This window comes from Hippocampus comes, unplaced genomic scaffold (assembly GCF_001891065.2).
Source record: "Hippocampus comes isolate QL1 unplaced genomic scaffold, H_comes_QL1_v1.1 scaffold1177, whole genome shotgun sequence".
NCBI classification, from domain to species: domain Eukaryota; kingdom Metazoa; phylum Chordata; class Actinopteri; order Syngnathiformes; family Syngnathidae; genus Hippocampus; species Hippocampus comes.
In genome coordinates this window covers 1,957-21,309 of record NW_017805180.1, presented here as the reverse complement: position 1 = coordinate 21,309, position 19,353 = coordinate 1,957, and the positions used below count along the sequence as shown (strand labels likewise).

Genomic DNA, 19,353 nt, shown 5'->3' with positions numbered 1-19,353 from the left:
TGTCAATCATCTTTTTTTAAAATCTATTTTATTGTATTTAAGTGGAATGTGGGGGCTTCCCTGCGCGACCTTGAACCGTACCAAAATAGCTTCCCTCTCAGTTACAAAAAGGCTGCCGCTGATCTTCAGATTGTGACTATTTTTTTTTTAATTTCCCTTCCACTCGTGTATAGTACACAGCCTCGATTTTATTTATACATTTATTTCTGAGCCGGGGGTGCGGGGGGGATATGTATTCTCCATGAGAAATTACAATGGAACTTGTATTATGAGGTTTGTATAGAAAATAATCCCGATGAATGGCAAATTTATGAATGTAAATTGGTTCAGGGATTCTGACAAGTTGGGTGACAATATGTCGCCCGTGCGTGGTATGATCTAGACCACAGGTGTCGAAGTCCGGCCCTCGAGGACCGGACTTTGACACCTGTGATCTAGACTTTACTTGCGTGCACAGAGACAGAGGCAAAACATTCAGATGCCATGTCAACTAGCTCTCAAGATGCTGGAAGATTGCGCCCCACCTTGGTCCTATCTATCACACTGACGAAGAGTTACTGCGCATGTTGAACAAGCTTCAATGGGTAAAAAAATAAATCACAAAGAACAAACGACTGAGCCTTCTGAAATAACTCATCACTCGGAAAGATCCTTTCTCATGAATATTTTAAAATCATGTTTTTGTCTTGTAAGTTCAAGTGTGAAATAAACTTGGCCTTCCATATTGTGAGTAATACTAAAAGTATTTTAAGCATACTTTTGCTCATTTTTTGATGCAACCCACCCAAGATTCATAATTATGAATGGAAATATAAAAATAGCAACGCGCTTCACAAAAAAAAAAATAAAATAAAACGCTTTTGTTTGGCAATCTCCGACAAGTACGTCATTTACAGAATGCCGAATCACCAGTCAGTCATTGTAATCCATTGTTGATTGTCCTCTTAAGTAAGTACTCTTTGCCATTTTTATCGAGTGATTTGGAAAAATGCCTTGGTGCTGGGTGGTGATGCACTCTTCACATTCAGGCTATTCGAGTGGCCAAAAGAAAAGTTAGGTTATGTAAATGGACCAGAAAATTGGCTCTCGTTGATGGAAACATTCGAATCAAAGTACGAAACGTGTACATCTTGAGATGACGTCATACTTTGGGGTTTGTCGCTCGTCAGTATCTCACTTCAGGAAAATTATTTCTTTCTCAAATTTCACCCATCCATTTTCCGATCCGCTTATCCTCACAAGGGTCGCGGGGGGTGCTGGAGCCTATCCCAGCTGTCTTCGGGCAGAAGGCGGGGGTTACCCTGAACCGGTTGCCAGCCAATCGCAGGCCGCACAGAGACGAACAACCATCCACGCTCACACTCACACCTTCGGACAATTTCGAGTGTTCAATCAGCCTGCCATGTATGTTTTTGGAATGTGGGAGGAAACCGGAGTAACTGGAGAAAACCCACGCATGCCCGGGGAGAACATGCAAACTCCACACAGGGAGACCGGAGCTGGAATTGAACCTGGTACCTCTGCACTGTGAGGTCGACGCACTAACCACTGGCTCACCGGGCCAATTTTTTTTTCATGTTTTAATTTATTTTGTTTAATTACTTCTGACACAAAAATATTGAGTTTGGGATTTTCTAAAATTACTTCAATACTTTTGACCTTTGAGGAAAGTAATGCAGTGTTTTGCATCATTGATGTGCATTTATGTGTTGATGTCGGATTATCTGTGTGAGTTAAAAAAAAAAAGTGTCATCAAGGATTCCATCGATATTAAAGTTTCCACACCTGGGCAAAGGCAACATGAAAGGAAAACATGACGATAAGGAAGTACCGCCACTGCTGGAGGATGATTGACAAGGAGGGTAAGTTTATGTGAAAAGGTTTTTCCTGCAGCTGGATGCCACATCACTCACGTAGGCAAGGTGAACCCAACGTCTTTCAAAAGGTGAAGGGGGGGCGGACCAGCAATGTCATTCTTCAAGTTTTTCTCAAAGGCAAAACTTGCAAGTTGAAGACAATGGGAAATGTCACTGCTTGTTTGCATGCTGAACCACAACGTCCTCTCGATCTGTCTGGACTACACGTCGCAGAAGGATTTCTGGGCGTGGCCAGGGGAAAAGTGCATCAGGTGAAGGAGGTGTCGTGCCTTTGTGTGTGGGCGTGTCATTTTTCTATATATACTTTTAGGTGGTTGAGTTTGGGCTAAGCCATCTTTGCACTTGGAAGTGATGGACAAGCTCACGTTAACGAACGCAATGCTTCTACTGCTGCTGGTCACAGGTCAGATATTTACTCTTTTTTTTTTTGTAAGAAAACGATATTTCCAGCGGCCCGGTAGCCGAGCATTGAGCGCGTCGACCTCACAGTCGAGAGGTGCAGGGTTCGATTCCGGCTTGGGCTTACCTGGGTGGAGTTTGCATATTCTCCCCGGGCCTGCGTGGGTTTTCTCCGGGTCCTCCGGTTTCCTCCCACATTCCAAAAACATCCATGGCAAGCTGATTGAACACTCCAAACTGTCCGTAGGTGTCAGTGTGAACGCGGAGGGTTGTTCGTCCATGGATTCGACTTTGTAGAATTGTGCGGTTAAGGATAGTCCAGAAATTGCTCCACAATCGTCATCCTTTCCTTTTGGATGACTTCTGAATAACCGAACTTGGAACATTCATCTATAGAAATGGTGGTGTGGTGCCTTCCCGTGTGGATTTGGCATGTTTGCCAGAGTAACCGGAGAAAACCCACACAAGGGCGAGTTTGCCAGAGAATCTTCAAAATCATCAAATCATCAAAATTTGGTGCCATCCAAACAAATCTGCTTCAGCTAACTAAGGAATTTGGCCAAAATCGGCCTCTTCTCACCCAAATACCCGACTTCCTGTTTAAATTCACAGATGGGTCCTGAAGGCTTTTTCCATGTGTCCGGCCGGTCATGGTAAACCTGTCCACAAAAAATCTCATATTGAGCCGTCAAATTGATGTAATGAAGGAATTCTGCCAAAATAGGCCATTTCGGGGATGGGTCCTGAAGACTTCTTTTTGGGGTGTTTCCTGTCATGATAGAGTAGTATCAGGGTCAGATTTTTTTTTATGGCTAAAATGGCAGACATGGGCTCTTGTCACCTTTTTGTGCGTCCTCCCATGATGGACAAGTCCCCCCATTTATCGTATGGATCAGCCTAAAGTCGTTTCAGGAGTTGAATTCACCCAGAGATGCTAACGAAGGAACTTGGTGAATTTGGTTGCTTCTAACCAAAAATGGCCAACTTCCTGTTCAAATTCAGACTGTCATGATAGGCATGCCTAGCCAATTTGGTGTGGATCGGTCAAACTGAAATCAGGCTGGGTTTTTTTTTCCTTAACTTTTGGGGCTGAGAAAATAAAGCCAAAAATTATCTTTCAACCAAAACGACTCTTTGTACACCGTATCAACATAGACATACCCTATATAGAAGGATTTGACTATAGTGGACCTTGATAGCTCCCGCTCTAAAATTCCCATTCTAGTGATATGGGAGTTTTCAAAAAGTTATTTCATTATTAGAGTCAAGAATGAGTGAAATTATCCACTGCATTTGGAATCATTCACTCATTCCTGACTCTTTAATTATTATCACAGGATTTTTTTTACAGAGAAGACCATATATGGTCATTAACAACAAGGTTAGAATGATCAATTACTCCCTAATCACGCGATGGGGATTTTTTTTTTCTTTTTCTCAGAGCTTCCTGTCTCTTTACAAGTTGTGCAACCTTGCCAATGCCCAAGGGGCCCACACGACAAACATTTATTGTCACTGTCAAGTTTCTGAAAAACGGCACCATCAAAACCAGTCAGACAACAACCGGGAAACTAAAATGATAAAACAAGAGCTCAACTTGACGAACCGCAGTTTGCACATTTTTGTTTCTCCTTCCGCTTACCTTAAATATATTTAATTTTCATCTTCTGTCTTCTTGATTCTTAACATAGCTTTCATTTGAGTGTTTCATGTACAATAATCAACAATGTGCAATCTGTTCCAAACTAAAACGAAATCTGAAGTTCTAAAATGTAAATATTTGTCTGATACAAAAAAAAAAAAAATAGGCTGACAGATTGTTTTCCGTAACGGTTGTGTAGCACTGTTGAAGGGACAAGTGATTGATGACTGAATAATTAGCATGTACAGCTTACGAATTGTCAACATGCTGGAATGACAACTGGAATTTTTCTTTTTGTCTTTTTCATGTTCAGAATGTGCAGCGCAACCAGATGGTGAGTTGCAGCCTTCCTTCCTTCCTTGCCTTCATGTGCTGAATCATTTTATGCCATTTGCTTTAGCATAATTTTACAGCGTAGCAGCGCACGCAGAGTTTTTCCTGCGTTTAATAACTACGCGACGGCCGCCTCCAGCTAATTTTGATTGATATCGCTCAACGCAGTGTAAAACTCCAGCTGCCTCCGGCAGTGGTTAAAATAATTTACCTGGCTCAGGTATACTGTTACTTATGCCAAAAGCATTGTGCCCAAACACAGCAGGTAATGGCTGCCTCCCTTGTGAGACAGCCATCAACCAACTACAGGAAGGACACATCGACAAGATATGAGGTGACGGCTATTCATAAAGCAGCAGACGAGTAGGAGAAGTATTTAAAAGTTAGTAGCACCTAAAAAAACACTCAGACGAAACTGATCAGTGACATGTGGTGAGGTTCAGGGCAGGTGAGGCACTGACTTCGTCACAGTCATATTGAAGTTGTTCCTGAGATGCAAGGGTTCAAAAGAAGGTGGCCATGCCCCTTTTTAAAATTAAAATTTCATGGGCTGTAGCTCCCAAATCACTGCTTTCATTGAACTGAAATTTGAAATTTACTGCCGTGCCGTCACTATCAAGTTTGGCAAGTTTAATTAAAATCAAATCAGCTTGGTTACGCTTTTCTAACCGTTTTTTTTTTTTTTTTTTTTTTTTAAGTGACTTGGCATAAAATGACCCTAAACTAGTGGTTGTCAAATTTTGACACGAAGCAGCAGCTAAAAAATACTTGGCCTTCCAAGTAGCATAACGTGACCAACATTAAAAACACTGGACCGTAGTGGGCTCAAGTGTTCAGTAATAACAAGAAGGTGGCTTTAATCCACAACAGTATATTTCATATTAATGTAAGACACTACAGAATCATTTGAAATTGTCTGCACATTACAAAAATTGGATGAAAATTAATGTATTGCACATAGAAAATCACTGGGGTGATCCATTTTGTGAATACTTTTGGTTCATTTCATCTCCAAACGAGCTGGCTCCAAGTCTGTTCTCCCCCCCCCAAAAAACATCGTCCGGGGGCTGGGATGTTAGCCCACTTCTCAGCTCATGTGTCTTTGTGTGTGTTTTCAGTGTGCGGGCGGGCCGTGCTTAACAATCGCATTGTAGGGGGTCAGGAAGCTTCCCTGGGTGACTGGCCCTGGCAGGCCAGCCTGCAGTTTGATACGGGGAAATACTTCTGCGGGGCGTCGCTCATCAACAGCGAGTGGCTGCTGTCGGCCGCACACTGCTTCATCAGGTAGTTCAAATCTCTCTTTTGCAATTTCTGGTCTCTTGACAAAGGATGCCCTCATAATGCTGATTCCAATGAATGCTGACAAAACTACCCCAAAATCCCATTGGATGGTGAAGAGCGAAAGCGCTGAGGCACAATAATCACACATCTTGCCCTATGGTCATCAGTATAATTTAGAAAGACAAAAGTTCAAATGCTAAGAGTTGATATGGTAATATGTAGCAAGACAGCAATGTGAATAGAGAATGCGCTTGGGCAACGTGAACATTTTACATTCTGCCCGTTGTTAGGCTAAGATTTTCAAACTGAATCACTCCAATGCTAACACGCTAAAGGTGTGATAAAACATATCAGGATGGCAATGTGAGAATGCATCCCATGTTGTGTTGTGTTATTTTTGTTATTTTGACTTCAAAATGGCGCCGCGAGAGTGGCTGCCTTTCCAGCAGCTCCTATATTTTGTTGTTCTACTTCTTCCTTTCATAACTTTGCTGCTGTGAATTGGGAATTTCTCCATTGCGAGACTAATAAAGGTTTTCTTATCTTATCTTATCTTATAATACTGTCATGGTGTTTCGTTTCAGCTAAGCCAGTGGTTCTCTCAAACTTTGCCCTCCAAGTACCATATATATATGTGTGTGTGTGTGTGTGTGTGTGTGTGTGTGTACAGAAACATACCTATCACGGCGGTTTTGGGTCTTCAGAGCTTGGAGGGTTCCAATCCGAACAATGTAAGCCGCAGCATTGTCGAGGTCATCTATCACCCCAACTACAACCCAATCAGCTACGACAATGATGTGGCGCTGGTGAAGCTGTCCTCGCCTGTACCCTTCAATGACTTCATTGGGCCCGTCTGCCTGGCCGCCAACGGAAGCACCTTCCTCACCGGAATCGAGAGCTGGGTCACCGGCTGGGGGAAAATAGGCGAAGGAGGTCAGTCCACTAGTGCCGTGCAATCATGGAAAAAAATCATAAGCACCCTTATCGAATTCAAAATGTAGTATATATTGACCTAATGAAAAAACAATATAGATTTAAACCAGAGGTCGGCAACCCAAAATGTTGAAAGAGCCATATTGGACCAAAAAAACGAAAAACCATTAAGTCTGGAGCCGCAAAACAATAAAAGCCTTATGATAAAAGCGACACCTGCCGTATGTATCTATATTAGCTACATTAGTCTACAATCAAATTGACTAAGTTGGCTACAAATACACAATGAGCCTTCGTGATTATATGTTTCCCCCCTGCAGTGCGTTCTGGAGAGCGGGGGTGCCCAACCTTTTCTGACCAAAGATCTACTTTTCGATCAACCCGTTACCGCACACGCGCGCACTTACACACGGACGCCATAATGAGCAACAGCTATAACGGCGGCTAAGATGAACGAGTCATGGGACGCACTTTTGCGTCCCATGACGCGTGTTAACTATCGTAGCTCACATGTACCGTTTAAAAATGCTTCTCTCGGGACTCCAGATTCCCATTCTTCGCCACTATCCTCGGCGAATTGAACACGAAACGTGTTTTTTTTTTTTTTACAACAGCCACCTGGCTAGCATCCCACCTTGCTAATAGAAACGTGTGTCGCAGGCTATGACGCAAATCTTCGTTGACAGAAATGTTGAAATGTAATATTTATTCCACACATTTTACCACATTGGATATTGTTAGGAATGTTTGTGTCGTATTTGTCCTCCTACAGAAATCATATTAAAAAAAATATACATCTTTTTCCATTTTGAAACATTTTTGAAAAAGCTCCAGGGAGCCAGTAGGGTGGCGCTAAAGAGCCGCGAGTTGCCGGTGTTCACAATAAAACCAATACAGTATATTAGCTTTGTTGAAAACTTTAAATTGTACATGAAGTCTTAGGTCCTTGAAAAATCGAACACATTTGTCTTGACTACGAATTGTCTTTGACGTACAATACATTTCACTTATTTAACTTTTTGGAAAACGCTTGTGCAGCGGTCACATGACACAAAAGGAAAGAACTGTGGCATGGAAATGAACACTTATGCCGTGTCTCATGAGGTAATGAAAGGTATGAGGTGAAATGAATTGAATTCCATGACAATTGTCTTGAGAAATGCCTTAATAATAGGCATGAATGTTTGCAATTCTAAAAATTCCAACACAATAGTTCACCACCCTTCATTTAGGCCTTTCACAATTAGGTTTCGGTAGTAGAATGGTGAGCATGTCTGCCTCACCGTCCAGCGATGCGGGGTTTGAATCCGCCCCTGGCCTATCTGTGTGGGGTTTGCATGTTATCCATGGCTCCAGGCTTGTGTGGGTTTTCTCCGAGTACTCCGGTTTACTCCCACATTCCAAAAAGCATGCACGGCAGGTGAATGGAACACTCTAAATTGTCCCTAGGTGTAAATGTGAGTGTGAATGTTTGTTCGTCTAGGTGTGCCCTGGGATTGGCTGGCAACCATGTCAGTCCCTAGAACTGAACCCCACTGAAAAGCTGTGGAGTGGGCTAAAGCAGAGAGGATCCAGGTTGCTGTATGATTTCGAGATAGGGCCCACTTTCTGTATATATATCCCGGTGCAATGTAATTTAAAAAACAACTGAATCTATTTAAAGCTAAAAAAACATTTTAAACAGGGGTGCCAATAATTTGAAAGGCCAGTCTAATCTTGTTTGACTCCATATTGTCTTTTATGTTTTCAAATGGTACTCCTTTTATGCCACGGTGACAGTTGTCGTGGTGGTGGTTGTTATGCTTACAGTTCCTCTACCGAGCCCCAAGAACCTGATGGAAGTCAAAGTTTCCGTGGTGGGGAATCGCCAGTGCGGTTGTGACTTCAAATCGCTGAGAAAAATCACAGACAACATGATTTGTGCGGGTCTGAGGGAGGGAGGAAAGGACGCCTGTCAGGTGACTTGTTGGCATTACGTTTTTGGGTGATAGCGCCATTCATACGGAAGGGAAACATTGGGGATTTTTAATCAGAATCGGCAGACCACACAACCACTTCTTAGGAATCGAATTCCTGGGAACTGGCTTTCAGAAAGAAACGTTTTTGATTCTTGTTGTGATGACCTTTATAAAAGACATCTTGGCACCACAACCCATGAATTTGTCTTTTGACGCAAATTTAAAAAAATTACCCCAGAAACAGAAAATATTTTCTTCGGTTTCGACACAATGCATTAATGGACCTAGATTTGATTGTTGTTGACTACTTTTCAAGATGCACTGTGGTTTTTGCTAACAAGATGACCGCGGTGCTCCACAGGGTGATTCTGGCAGTCCAATGGTGAGCAAGCAAGGTTCCAAATGGATCCAGAGTGGGTTGGTAAGCTTCGGACAAGGTTGCGCCAGGCCAAAGTTACCAGGGGTCTACGCACGGGTGTCGCAGTACCAGGATTGGATCAGCAACTATACTGGCAACGACAACTTGCCAGGGTTCGTCACCTTCACGTCCCCGGGAACTGACCCAGACCTGGAGGTTAGCTGTGACGACGCGATACCGACCACTTCTGGGACGCCCATCAGTGCCGGCGTGCCCCCACGTGAGCAGCGTCACACACTACAATGTTTACACAATATAAGTATTAAGTTTGTGGAAAAGTGAAAATTGTCTCGGGGGGGCAGAATCGTACGTTGGCTTAAACCTAAATTCTCAATTGCCGTGTGCTAAATGACTTTGACTTCGTTGGAAACTGTGAATTAGAAAAACACAATTACTTATGCTGGGAGACTGTAAATGAACTCCAATACATTTCAGTAAATTTCAAGTGTTCAAAAACTAGTGCTTAAAAACTGTCAATATTCTTCCCGTGTTTTATGCAGCGGTGGTGTGCGGGTTCGCCCCACTGAATGAGCGCCAATCGGGTTCCGGGTCGGCGTCTGCCGCGGCGGGCGACTGGCCCTGGCTGGCCCGTCTGTATTGGAACGAAACTTACGCATGTAGCGGCACGTTGGTGGCGCAGGACACCGTGCTTACCAGTGCAGAGTGCATCGCACGGTAAGGCGACAAATCAGCATATTGACAAAGGTTCCAATGAGACAAAGGAAACATCTGAAACAGGCTGGACAGAGATTCTATGAGACCCGACTGATGCACCCTTGTGCTAAGTTGACCGGTTGCTCTCTGCCAGTGGTGTCTTCATGCTTCCATGAATAGGTGTGGACTTCCTCAAATTGTGTGTAGAAGCAGTCCAGAAAGCTTCCTGCGCCTACATCTGAGTCTTGCTGTTTTGCATGTTTATCCGTTCACGTGGGCTCACCACCTGTGGGAGGGGCTAAAGCGACCTGGGAGGTGGCAGAAGGCAGTCTGCTCTCCAGCTACAAGAGTTGGCTCGAGAGTTGGTGTGCAATGTCCAGAGTTTATGATATATAGATAGTTGGGGCTGCATGTCTTGGACACTTGGGTAAGGATGTGTGGTTTGATGGGTCTGATGGTGTAGGAGGATAACGGTCCAACCTGGCAGACTCAAGTGTAATGTGAAGGCCTCCTGGGAATTTCTGGCCGAGTCCTCTGTCAGAAGGCGTTTCAACTCCCACCTCTGACAACTCCGAGACAGTCTTGTCGTATGCTTGAGATGGGTTTGTGCTTTGCAGGTCCAGCACAGTGTCTAAGTGGACTGTCTTCCTGAGTCCCGTGAATCAGAGTGACTCCAACAGTTCTGAGACGGCGGTGGGAGTGATCGCTATTAGAACCAGCGGACGGTCAGATCCGAATGTGGCGGTCTTGCAACTGGAATACTGGCCGCAGCTGTCAAACTTCATCTGGCCAATCTGCATTGACAATGGCCAGATCTTCACCACTGGCTTCATCTGCTGGGCTGTCGGATGGAGTGCGAGCCAAGGAGGAGGCATGTGCACGACTTGAAATTATCTTTGAATCGGTTCGATTCCAAGTATGCGTCATGTCGTCACCCCCTTGCATTTTTTTTTCAGTCATTCTTTTTCCTGTTTCAAACTTTAGTGGCGCAGTCCTTGAATGAGGTCCCGACATCACTGCAGGACTGTGGGAATGTGTCGTCCACTGAGAACATTTGTATCAATCATTTGCCACTGGACCAGGTGACCTTTACTGCTTCTGCCACTTTCACATTGCACATCTATACTGGCTTTTCAACACTTCTGACTCATTTTGTAACGTACAATATTTTTATGGTAAGACTGTGACTTCCTATCTTGTGACTTGCATCCATGCAGAGAAACTTTAGCGGGCCATTGATGTGCCAGCTCGGGGGCTTTTGGTATCAGGTGGCGGTGCTGAAGACCACCAACCATACAGTACAAAACGATCAACTGACTGTCTTGCCCAGACTCAGTGGCTTCAGCAACTTCCTGATGACGGAGGTGGGGGAGGTGTTGTCCCCCACCAACTCCAGCTCAGCGACGCCGCCCCTCCTCAGCCAGCTCCTGGTGTTCGGCACGGGCTTGCAAGTTGTCCTACTGATGATGTGCCACTGAATGAAACGGCAATTGATCCCTGCCAAGTGTCCCAACCGCAATGTGAATTCCGGTTTAACTACTTAGATGATTTATGCGAATACCAAGCAAGCTTATAAATTCCTTTTTCTCTCAGCATTAATTTATATATTAATTTAAACTTGCACAGAAATAATGTCGGGGTGGGGGGATTGTCTTTCACAGAAAATGTGAAAATAAGTGCTTCACCTTGATTATTATTTTTTAAAGATTTTGTGAAAACATTTATTTTGTTTTGTGTTTTATGCTGTTTTGTTGTTGTTTTATGTTGAGAGGGAAGAAATTTATATTTACAATAGATTTGACAATAAAGTTGTGTTCAATTCAATTATTTATGTGCGGCCCAGTGGTTGACAGTTAAGCATGTTGGCTTCACAGTGCAGAGGTGCAGGGTTTGATTCCGGTTCTGGTCTCCCCTGTGCCTGCGTGGGTTTTCTCCCACATTGCCCAACCCAAAACACTTCTTTTTGTTTTAACTTCTCAGCTAGCATCGAGTCACACAACCAAATACACATCAAGAATTATTTATATGTTAGGTGATACTGCTAATCTTTGTCTACAGTGGGCCCATCAAACTCTTTGAAAGTCTTTTGTGTTTAAGGTCTGTACGAATAAACTTCACTAGAATATAGTCAAAGAAAAAAAAGTCACATTTATTAACATTGTACGGTTGAATGTCAAGTGTAAAAAAATAAAAACTTTGATATGAGTCAAAGTGTTCAAAGGATCAAAGATAACAAACTCAATGGCACCCTCGTGAGGACCCCAGCGGGACATCCTGAGTTTAGCAAATCCAGACGAAGATGGCGCGTTGGCGTGCTTTTGCTCGTCAGTCCATTTCAGCTAAAACGTCCTTTGCACTGTTGAGTTGGAAACATTCCTCGAACAACAGTATTGAGTCCCATTGTGTTGAATGATGTTCTGGAAAACGTCCGGCGTGTTTGGAGTGTGGTGCGCGACTACTTGATGCGGATCTCGAAGCACAGACAGTTGCACGACTCGCACTCCGGGGGCTGACACGTGCAAGCGCAGTCCCACCTGGAACACTGCAAACACTGCAAACACAATCGTCAAGCACCATCCTCAGTCACCTTTGCATGTGTGGAACACACTTAAGTTGAAATTTTTTCTGGAAAACAAATCAAAATGTTATCAGAACAAATTCATATCTGAATTGTTTGTTTTCCCATATTCGGCTATACTGTAATGCTCATCTATTATTTGCAGATTTTTGCTCTTTGATTCACAAAAAGCGAGGTCCACTCCAGGCTCCATTACAGTAATAAGTTTAACACTTGGAGAAAGTCACGTTATCAAGTGTTTCAAAAAAAACAACTTTATTTTTGGAACGTCATGATCCACCTTTTGTTCTGCAAAATAATAAATAAATAAGTACCTTCCTCATTATTTTGCAGGCCCCAACGTTAACCCTTTCAGAGACCGTGGTCACTACATGAAAGGGTTAATATTTTGGGACACTTGCGTGCACAAAGCATCATGAATGCCACCCGAAGATAATTTGTCGATTGGGGGGGCAGTTAGGGGGTTAACAGATGGAACTTTTTCCACATCCCCATTCCACATGCCCGCAAATCCATCCTCCGGCCACCGCACGCCCCCTGCAGATGTGAACAACATTTTGCGCGGACTCTCACCGGGGGCGGCGATGCGATGTCCCTCAGACACGAGCGCAGCGTAGGCGGCTGACAGTCGCACGACTGCGCCAGACGGAAGCAGCTATCCCACACGGAGAAGCTGGGACAGCATGAGCCGCACGTCAGCGGACAGCGCTCCTACAACACAAAGCCGCAAGGTGTTGCTCGATTTACTAGCTGCTTAGTTTGTTTTGTTTGTTTGTGGGCAACCCTCCCCCACACACACACCTTTAGGCAAAATCGTATCCAGAGGATGAGGGCCAGCAGCAACATGTAGAGCGTGACGCCGGCCATGATGATGGCAGGCAGGGGGACGGCCAAACCCAAAACAGGAACAACCTGAGCGGGAAGACCAAAAGATGTTCAGAGAGGCGTCATGCTGACTTACCATGGGCGCTATTAGTCTCACTTGATGAGACGTCATATTTTTGCTTTCTTTTTCTTTTTTTCACAACGAGGATCCGTTTAGCACAAACATACATTATGATTTAGTTACTCATTTGGCCGGTAACTGTTCAACCGTTTTTTTGATTAATGTGAAAATGGATTAGTTGTTAATTAATCAATTCATTGTTGCACCTCTAGTTTCATTTTTGCTTTCCAGTTCTTACAAAGCACTTTGTAAACAGCTGTTTGAGAGGGACCGCTGGAATAAACTTATGATTGTGATTTTTTTTTCCTTACGTTCATTCTCTGCATGAAGGTCACATGTCCAGGTTCCCTGCAGTCACAAAACAAAACATCGTCATCATCATACGTCCTCCATTTCTGATTCCTCTGCTTACGTTTATAGTTGCACGTGATTGCTTGTGTGTCCTCTGATGTGAAATTAATTTTGGAGGGAAGTCTCCAGAGGTTTCTGGGTTGTCATGGTTACCACTCTGAGCTACTGTCACTCGGCTACTTCAGCTTAGAAGAAAATAAGTTCACAGAAGTAGACAACTGCCACAAAAGACGATTTAAACAAACACAAACACATCATCATATGTTTTTTGCTCTAAGTGGATAAGTGGTTAACACATCTCCTGCACACCTGAGGATGGACACTCCAATCTGGGCATGGGCCTTTCTGTGAGGAATTGGCATGTCCCTCTGCTGGGGTGATTTTTTTTTTTTAAACATTTTTGTTTCATTTAAGACAAACAAAGTGTCCACAAGTACAAATGCTTGTTTGTCTAGAATCTAGACTCTAGATCATAGGTGTCAGATCCCTGTCACTACAAACAAAGTGTCCACAAGTACAAATGCTTGTTTGTCTAGATCACAGGTGTCAGACCCCTGTCACCCCTGTATCCTGACAGTGACTGGCAACTGCTCCATTATTTCCATCAAGTAATAGCTTTTAATTCTTGTGCTTTTCACGAGAACAGACGGTTAATTAAAAATACAAACTGTGTAGCAAGTCAATAACTTTCAGACCAATTACGTGAAATTGTATTGATCATTAATAAATCGTGGATAGGGAGTGGCTCCCAATCCCAACGCCCCACGTGCTTACCTGCTGTCAAAACCTTATCGAATAGTTGACGTTGAAGTTGAAGAGCAAACAGCTTCTTGTGGGCTGACGTCACTCTCTTTTTCTCTTCGCCCTTGTGGCAAAGTCGTTGTCAAAACACAACATAATTCGCTTGGCCGCTATGACGTCAAACTACAACAAAATGGAGCGCAATACGTTAACATTCGTACGTCGGTCGAGGGAAAACTCCAATTGATTCACTGAATCGTCTGTTTTTTTTAAGCTAGCAGCAGGCGAAACTGAGCCTCTTCGCCATTTTACTTAACAGATCCGCCTCTAGCTTCCTAAGAAAAGAAAACGTCTGAAGGTAGAATGGAATGTTTGGCGCGCTGGACTACAAAAAGGATAAATAGAAGAGTGTCGCCGTCGTGTGCTTTGCCTTTACGCAGCCAACAACTATGGCGGCAATGGCGTTGCCTTGGAGACCGACGGCTCGCGAGAAGGCTCAAAAGCTGCGAAAGTCAAAAATCGACATCAGGATGTACAGGACAATGTACGGTACTTGACTTGCTTGGCAAGGAGAGTCTAATAGGGGAGCTTCTTAAAATTAATTAATGCATAGGTTACAAGGAGTTTCAATTGCGTGATAAATTTCAAGGATGCTTTAGTGAGTCACAAGCAGTTCTAAACCAGGTCATCTGCAGAGCACATAAGCCTGAAGGAAAAAAAAAGTAAATGTTTTCCATTTAACTGCAACTATGGCCGTGTCCAAATTCAGATCGGGTCCTCCAAAGGCCGCATGACACCACTTTCCGTGACAGTCGACCAGACATGGTGTCCAATTTCACATTAAGACCAAGTTCTCCAGGATTCATGCAGTCCAAGGAGGCTCATGACAAGTGTTTTAAGGCAAATCCAGCCTGCAAACTGTCTTTCAAGAATTAGGAAACCACATCGAGTCACGCCAGAAGTGACATCATGCTGCCCAAAAAATGGGATGTAACCTGTGAATCTGGACACAGCCATCAATGCCAGCCTCGAACTGGAACCTTCCTGTTCAATCACCACTCAACAAGCATATGGAGACGCATCATTTTATTGAAACACATTAAAGTACAAAAAAAAGTTACATGAACAGTGCCTCTTTGTCATGGCACAGAGATCTAAAAAGGAAAAAAAAAAGGAAATAACCCAGGGAAGGAGGAAGCACATGTAGACGTCATCACCATTCATCGCGGATGTTGTGTGGAGTCTCGGCGAGTCTACGCCGCGACACGACTGCCCCCAGGTGACCAAGGGAAGCAGTGGTGGTACATAGTCCCATGTTAGAACAGCCTGTTGTTCACCCTAGCTAGCTAGGAGCTGTGGGGGAGGATGAGTGACAGCAGCACATGAGGGGAAGGGTGGGGGTGAGGGAAATGATGGTCTTCCAGGTGAGGGGGCCGCCGATAGTGTCTAGAAGCCGTGGACTTTGAGCTGCTCCTCCTTGGCCAGGTCAATCTACAACCGAGACAAGACAGTGAGTGAGCTGTGAAACGTCAACACTTTGATCCTGGAGGAGGAAGACGACAACTCACCTCAATGAGAAACTGGCAGATGTGCTTGCGCTGATCCCCCTGAAGTTGGATCACTTCACCATACTCCGGGTGCTCGATTACGGTCCCATTGCAAGCAAACTTCTGTTGGGTCAAGTGGCAAACAATCGGATACAATGTAAGTTGACATATCATACATGCACTAAACCCTGATATATTAGCTAAAAAATAAAAAAACTATTGTACGAATGGAGCAATATACTGTGGGGGGAAAAATGTCAAGGTATCCTAGACCAAAGTGGTTTTAGATACATTTTTTTTCAATCTCAAGAGATTGTTTAACACCATTGATCACAAAGTATTTGTGTGTGGATTAACACACTTGAATTTCTCCACTCATGTCACCCAATTGTTTAAATCGTGCCCATCAATCAAGAAACTACATCTAACAATCAATTGTATTGAGACTCCGCACTTAGACTGCCCTATCAGTGTGCGCCAAGGGTCTGTTCTAGGGCCGCTGCTCTTTCTTTTATTATCTCTCGCCAGCGATGGGTTTTCGCCCCAAAATACTTTAGAATGGAATTGTATAGTGGTATTTTGTACTCTCATTTTCAGCCATTGTGGAAGGACCAAGTCCCTAGCCACAGCAAATTGCAGGGGTTGAGTGATATAAAGAGCTCTACCACTAATGGGAGATGGGATTCTCTAGTATTAAGTGAAAGAACCACTGAATTAAACTTTCAAAAGCAAAAAATGTAACATGAGCTTTTTCTCGCAAGCAATTTAGTCATATTTAACTTTGGATGAAATTTTAATTTCAATAAGTATGTGTTCTAAACACTGAAGATAAAATTTTAATCTAAACTACATTGAGTATTAAACGCCACCTTGTGTTGGAGTGTTTAAACTACATTGGGTTACAGTGGTTTACAAGAATATATTAGAATTTTATCTTTGCAGTGTATGAGATTGGGTTTACACCCCCAAAAATATTGATAAATTACATTAAATTATACTAAAAGTTCAGAGCAGTTGATCAGCCACCCATCCTGGTGGGCCAATTTCCATTGAAGGGTATGGGAGGGGCATATGGGACAGACTAACCTAACCCCATTCAAGTCTTTCTCATGTTCGAGGCTTCAATCCTTTTTTTAACCAGTCAAGTACATTCCAGTTGTATATAACTTGGAAGTACATTTGGATTTTTTTTTTAAATCTTAACCGCCTGATTCAACATTTATTTTGCTTCAATCTGAATCTAATTTAAATTTTCTTCCAATACCAAAGTGATATAGTTAAACCTGCTCATGTTACCATAAATATATTTTGCAGGAATAAAACTTCTGCCTTGTTTCAAATTAATAGTGTGTAAAAGGTGACACAACCATGGTGCCATTCAAATTTTATGCCCGTCGAGTTAGACGCAATATGCATTTCATTGTCGTTCCTTTGTATTAGAGACCAATTGACAAAGTTGAATCTAATCCAAAGCAGCAAATGTGTGCCAAATTACACACAAACTCGGACCTTCTTGAAGGCCTTGACTAGCTTCTTCTTGTCATACTCGGCGGCTATGCCCTGGACAGTCGTGAGGGTCTTCCTGCCGTTCCGCTGTTGGATTCTTATGTGGATGTAGTCTTCTTTCCCAGTTGGGAGGCAGTCATCACCCTTAGTTGCATCAGCAAAGGGGTCTGGTGGAATAAACAAAAAATAGTACTCTCACACCCTGTGTAACTGGACTGGCACGTGAAATGTAATAAAGGTCAAATTGCGCAACGTCTGCGCATGCTCCACCCCACCCGCCCAATAAACTAAAATATTAAATTTCACGCTTTCACTTTGGAGGAGCTACCAAAATAACAGGCCACGTATGACATTCGCGGCGTGATTTTCAGCATTAAGTGAAGACAAAGCGAGGGGAAAAAAACGGACAATGCCAAAGTTCATTGAGGAAAATGAGTAAACGTCATAATTTACGATGGAGTATTTCCTATCCTCCTGGGAACTTTTCTGGCATTCTAAATTAGCGCTTTAGAAATGTAAAATTGTATATAAAATGCAAACCATGTTTCAAAAAGTTTACGTTTGAAAAAGGGACAAAGAAAACGTCAAGAATAAGAAGCTACCAGGCTGATAGCTTCCTGGAGGCCAAATGGCGGCCGCGTTGACCATTAGCTCAAGACAGCTAATCTGCTAAACGCGGTTCAATTCTATCACATCACTCAGTCTGGGCCAGTAATAAATTGAAGCATTCTCTAAATCATCTTAAACCTAATAGTGCACAATAAAAAAGGTAATCATCGTTACTTTTAACATTGGCAGTGAGAAAAAAAAACATCTCTCGCCCTTCCCCCACCCTGACGCTCCCAAATACTCACCATAAGTTTGGAGGTTCTGGATAGCGGACATACGATAAGATTTGCTTTCCTTTCGGATAGTAACTTCGCTCGCGAGCGTTACTTCGTCGGCTGAGTGGTTTCGGGTTGTGCTAGTAGCGTTCGGGCCTAAAGAAAGGACGACGGGCCGGGCTAACCTTAGCTTTTTTTTTTTTTTCCTTCTTGTACTGCCACACAGGCTGTCTCAAAATGGAGCCTGGAGATGTCGAACGGCGAGAAAAACAAGCCTTTATAGACCCGCCCATAAACGTCACCACTCCTGTGACGTAGTTGGAAATCTGACGAATCAGAGTAGCGACTCCTATCGGATGTCGCTTCAGGCACAGACTGACGTTACACTCAAATTACGTGACTTTTGATTACTTTAGTTCATGGCAGCTCGGTTGCCGAAACACAAATAGTAAAACAACCATTTCAAGACGGAAACTCAGATGGGAACTGACCATGGCTGGCAGTGATGGGGACGTTCCCGTCCTAATCCACCCCAGTAGGACGTTTCAAAGCCACGTCACACATACTATTATCCATGTTTTAATTTCAACAATTTTGCAAATAGTACATCTATAAAAGCAATTCTTACACACTACCATTAACTTTTTTTTTTTTTTTTTTGCTTACCAGACAGTGGCGAGCGGTTTCCCAGGGTTACTATCCACTCAGCAGTTCCACTCGCCATAATTTTGTGGTTGGATGATTAATACAATAAAAGCTAAACGTAAGAAGTAAATCTACAACAATTTTTCAATGCAAATGACCCCCGTGGACACTCAAATTAAGACTTCATGAATGCCACAGGCCATTACGCAGTATTCAGCTCTGATAAGGTTGTGTAAACTTTTCCTCTTCAACAAGTATTTTTTCCCCTTTCAGCCTCAGTAACGTAAAACATTGACACTTTAGTCCAGATTTGTATGAGTATGGTACTTCCAACCTTTGGGCCTTTTTCTCTCAACCTCAGCACCTGTAGGTACCCAGCTTTCTCACAAACTTGAGTGTGCAGTTTTGTTGGTAAAGACTGTTGGGGGAAGAGCGGCCTCCTCTTCCCCGCGTGTTCGTTGAATTTCGGACGAGGAGAATGTTGGTTCGTTGAATTTCGGACGAGGAGAATGTTGGTTCGTTGAATTTCGGACGAGGAGAATGTTGGTTCGTTGAATTTCGGACGAGGAGAATGTTGGTTCGTTGAATTTCGGACGAGGAGAATGTTGGTTCTTCAAATAAAGGCTGGAATCGATGAACAGTTTCTTCAAAGCTTTTAATGACAGAATATTCCGGGCACCCGCGAATTACAGACAATGGCTGCGATGGTCAACAGGGGGG

General features: G+C 43.3%; 2 protein-coding genes across 2 annotated transcripts; one reads left to right on the top strand and one right to left on the bottom strand.

The window, feature by feature from the left end:
- Positions 1-2,173: 2,173 nt before the first annotated feature.
- LOC109515111 (tryptase gamma-like) lies at positions 2,174-11,055 on the top strand. Its single transcript, XM_019868710.1, has 10 exons — positions 2,174-2,280; positions 4,232-4,252; positions 5,370-5,535; positions 6,203-6,465; positions 8,275-8,423; positions 8,785-9,061; positions 9,342-9,516; positions 10,113-10,366; positions 10,480-10,577; positions 10,713-11,055. The coding sequence occupies exons 1-10, from the start codon at positions 2,229-2,231 to the stop codon at positions 10,971-10,973; spliced, it is 1,716 nt and encodes a 571-aa protein (XP_019724269.1). The 5' UTR covers positions 2,174-2,228; the 3' UTR covers positions 10,974-11,055.
- A 4,219-nt stretch (positions 11,056-15,274) lies between these two features.
- On the bottom strand, positions 15,275-18,247 carry LOC109515112 (eukaryotic translation initiation factor 1). Its single transcript, XM_019868711.1, has 4 exons — positions 18,019-18,247; positions 17,168-17,331; positions 15,680-15,781; positions 15,275-15,602 (listed from the first exon to the last, which is right to left on the bottom strand). The coding sequence occupies exons 1-4, from the start codon at positions 18,047-18,049 to the stop codon at positions 15,558-15,560; spliced, it is 342 nt and encodes a 113-aa protein (XP_019724270.1). The 5' UTR covers positions 18,050-18,247; the 3' UTR covers positions 15,275-15,557.
- Positions 18,248-19,353: the final 1,106 nt, after the last annotated feature.

Bases quoted from the DNA above. Each gene is read 5' to 3' on its own strand.
- LOC109515111 (XM_019868710.1), top strand. From the start codon at position 2,229: ATGGACAAGCTCACGTTAACGAACGCAATGCTTCTACTGCTGCTGGTC. The intron at 2,281-4,231 runs GTCAGATATTTA...TTTCATGTTCAG, and splicing joins TCTACTGCTGCTGGTCACAG to AATGTGCAGCGCAACCAGAT. The intron at 9,517-10,112 runs GTAAGGCGACAA...TGTGCTTTGCAG, and splicing joins AGTGCAGAGTGCATCGCACG to GTCCAGCACAGTGTCTAAGT.
- LOC109515112 (XM_019868711.1), bottom strand. From the start codon at position 18,049: ATGTCCGCTATCCAGAACCTCCAAACTTATG. The intron at 17,332-18,018 runs GTGAGTATTTGG...TTATTCCACCAG, and splicing joins CCAGAACCTCCAAACTTATG to ACCCCTTTGCTGATGCAACT. The intron at 15,603-15,679 runs GTGAGTTGTCGT...TCTCGGTTGTAG, and splicing joins TCTGCCAGTTTCTCATTGAG to ATTGACCTGGCCAAGGAGGA.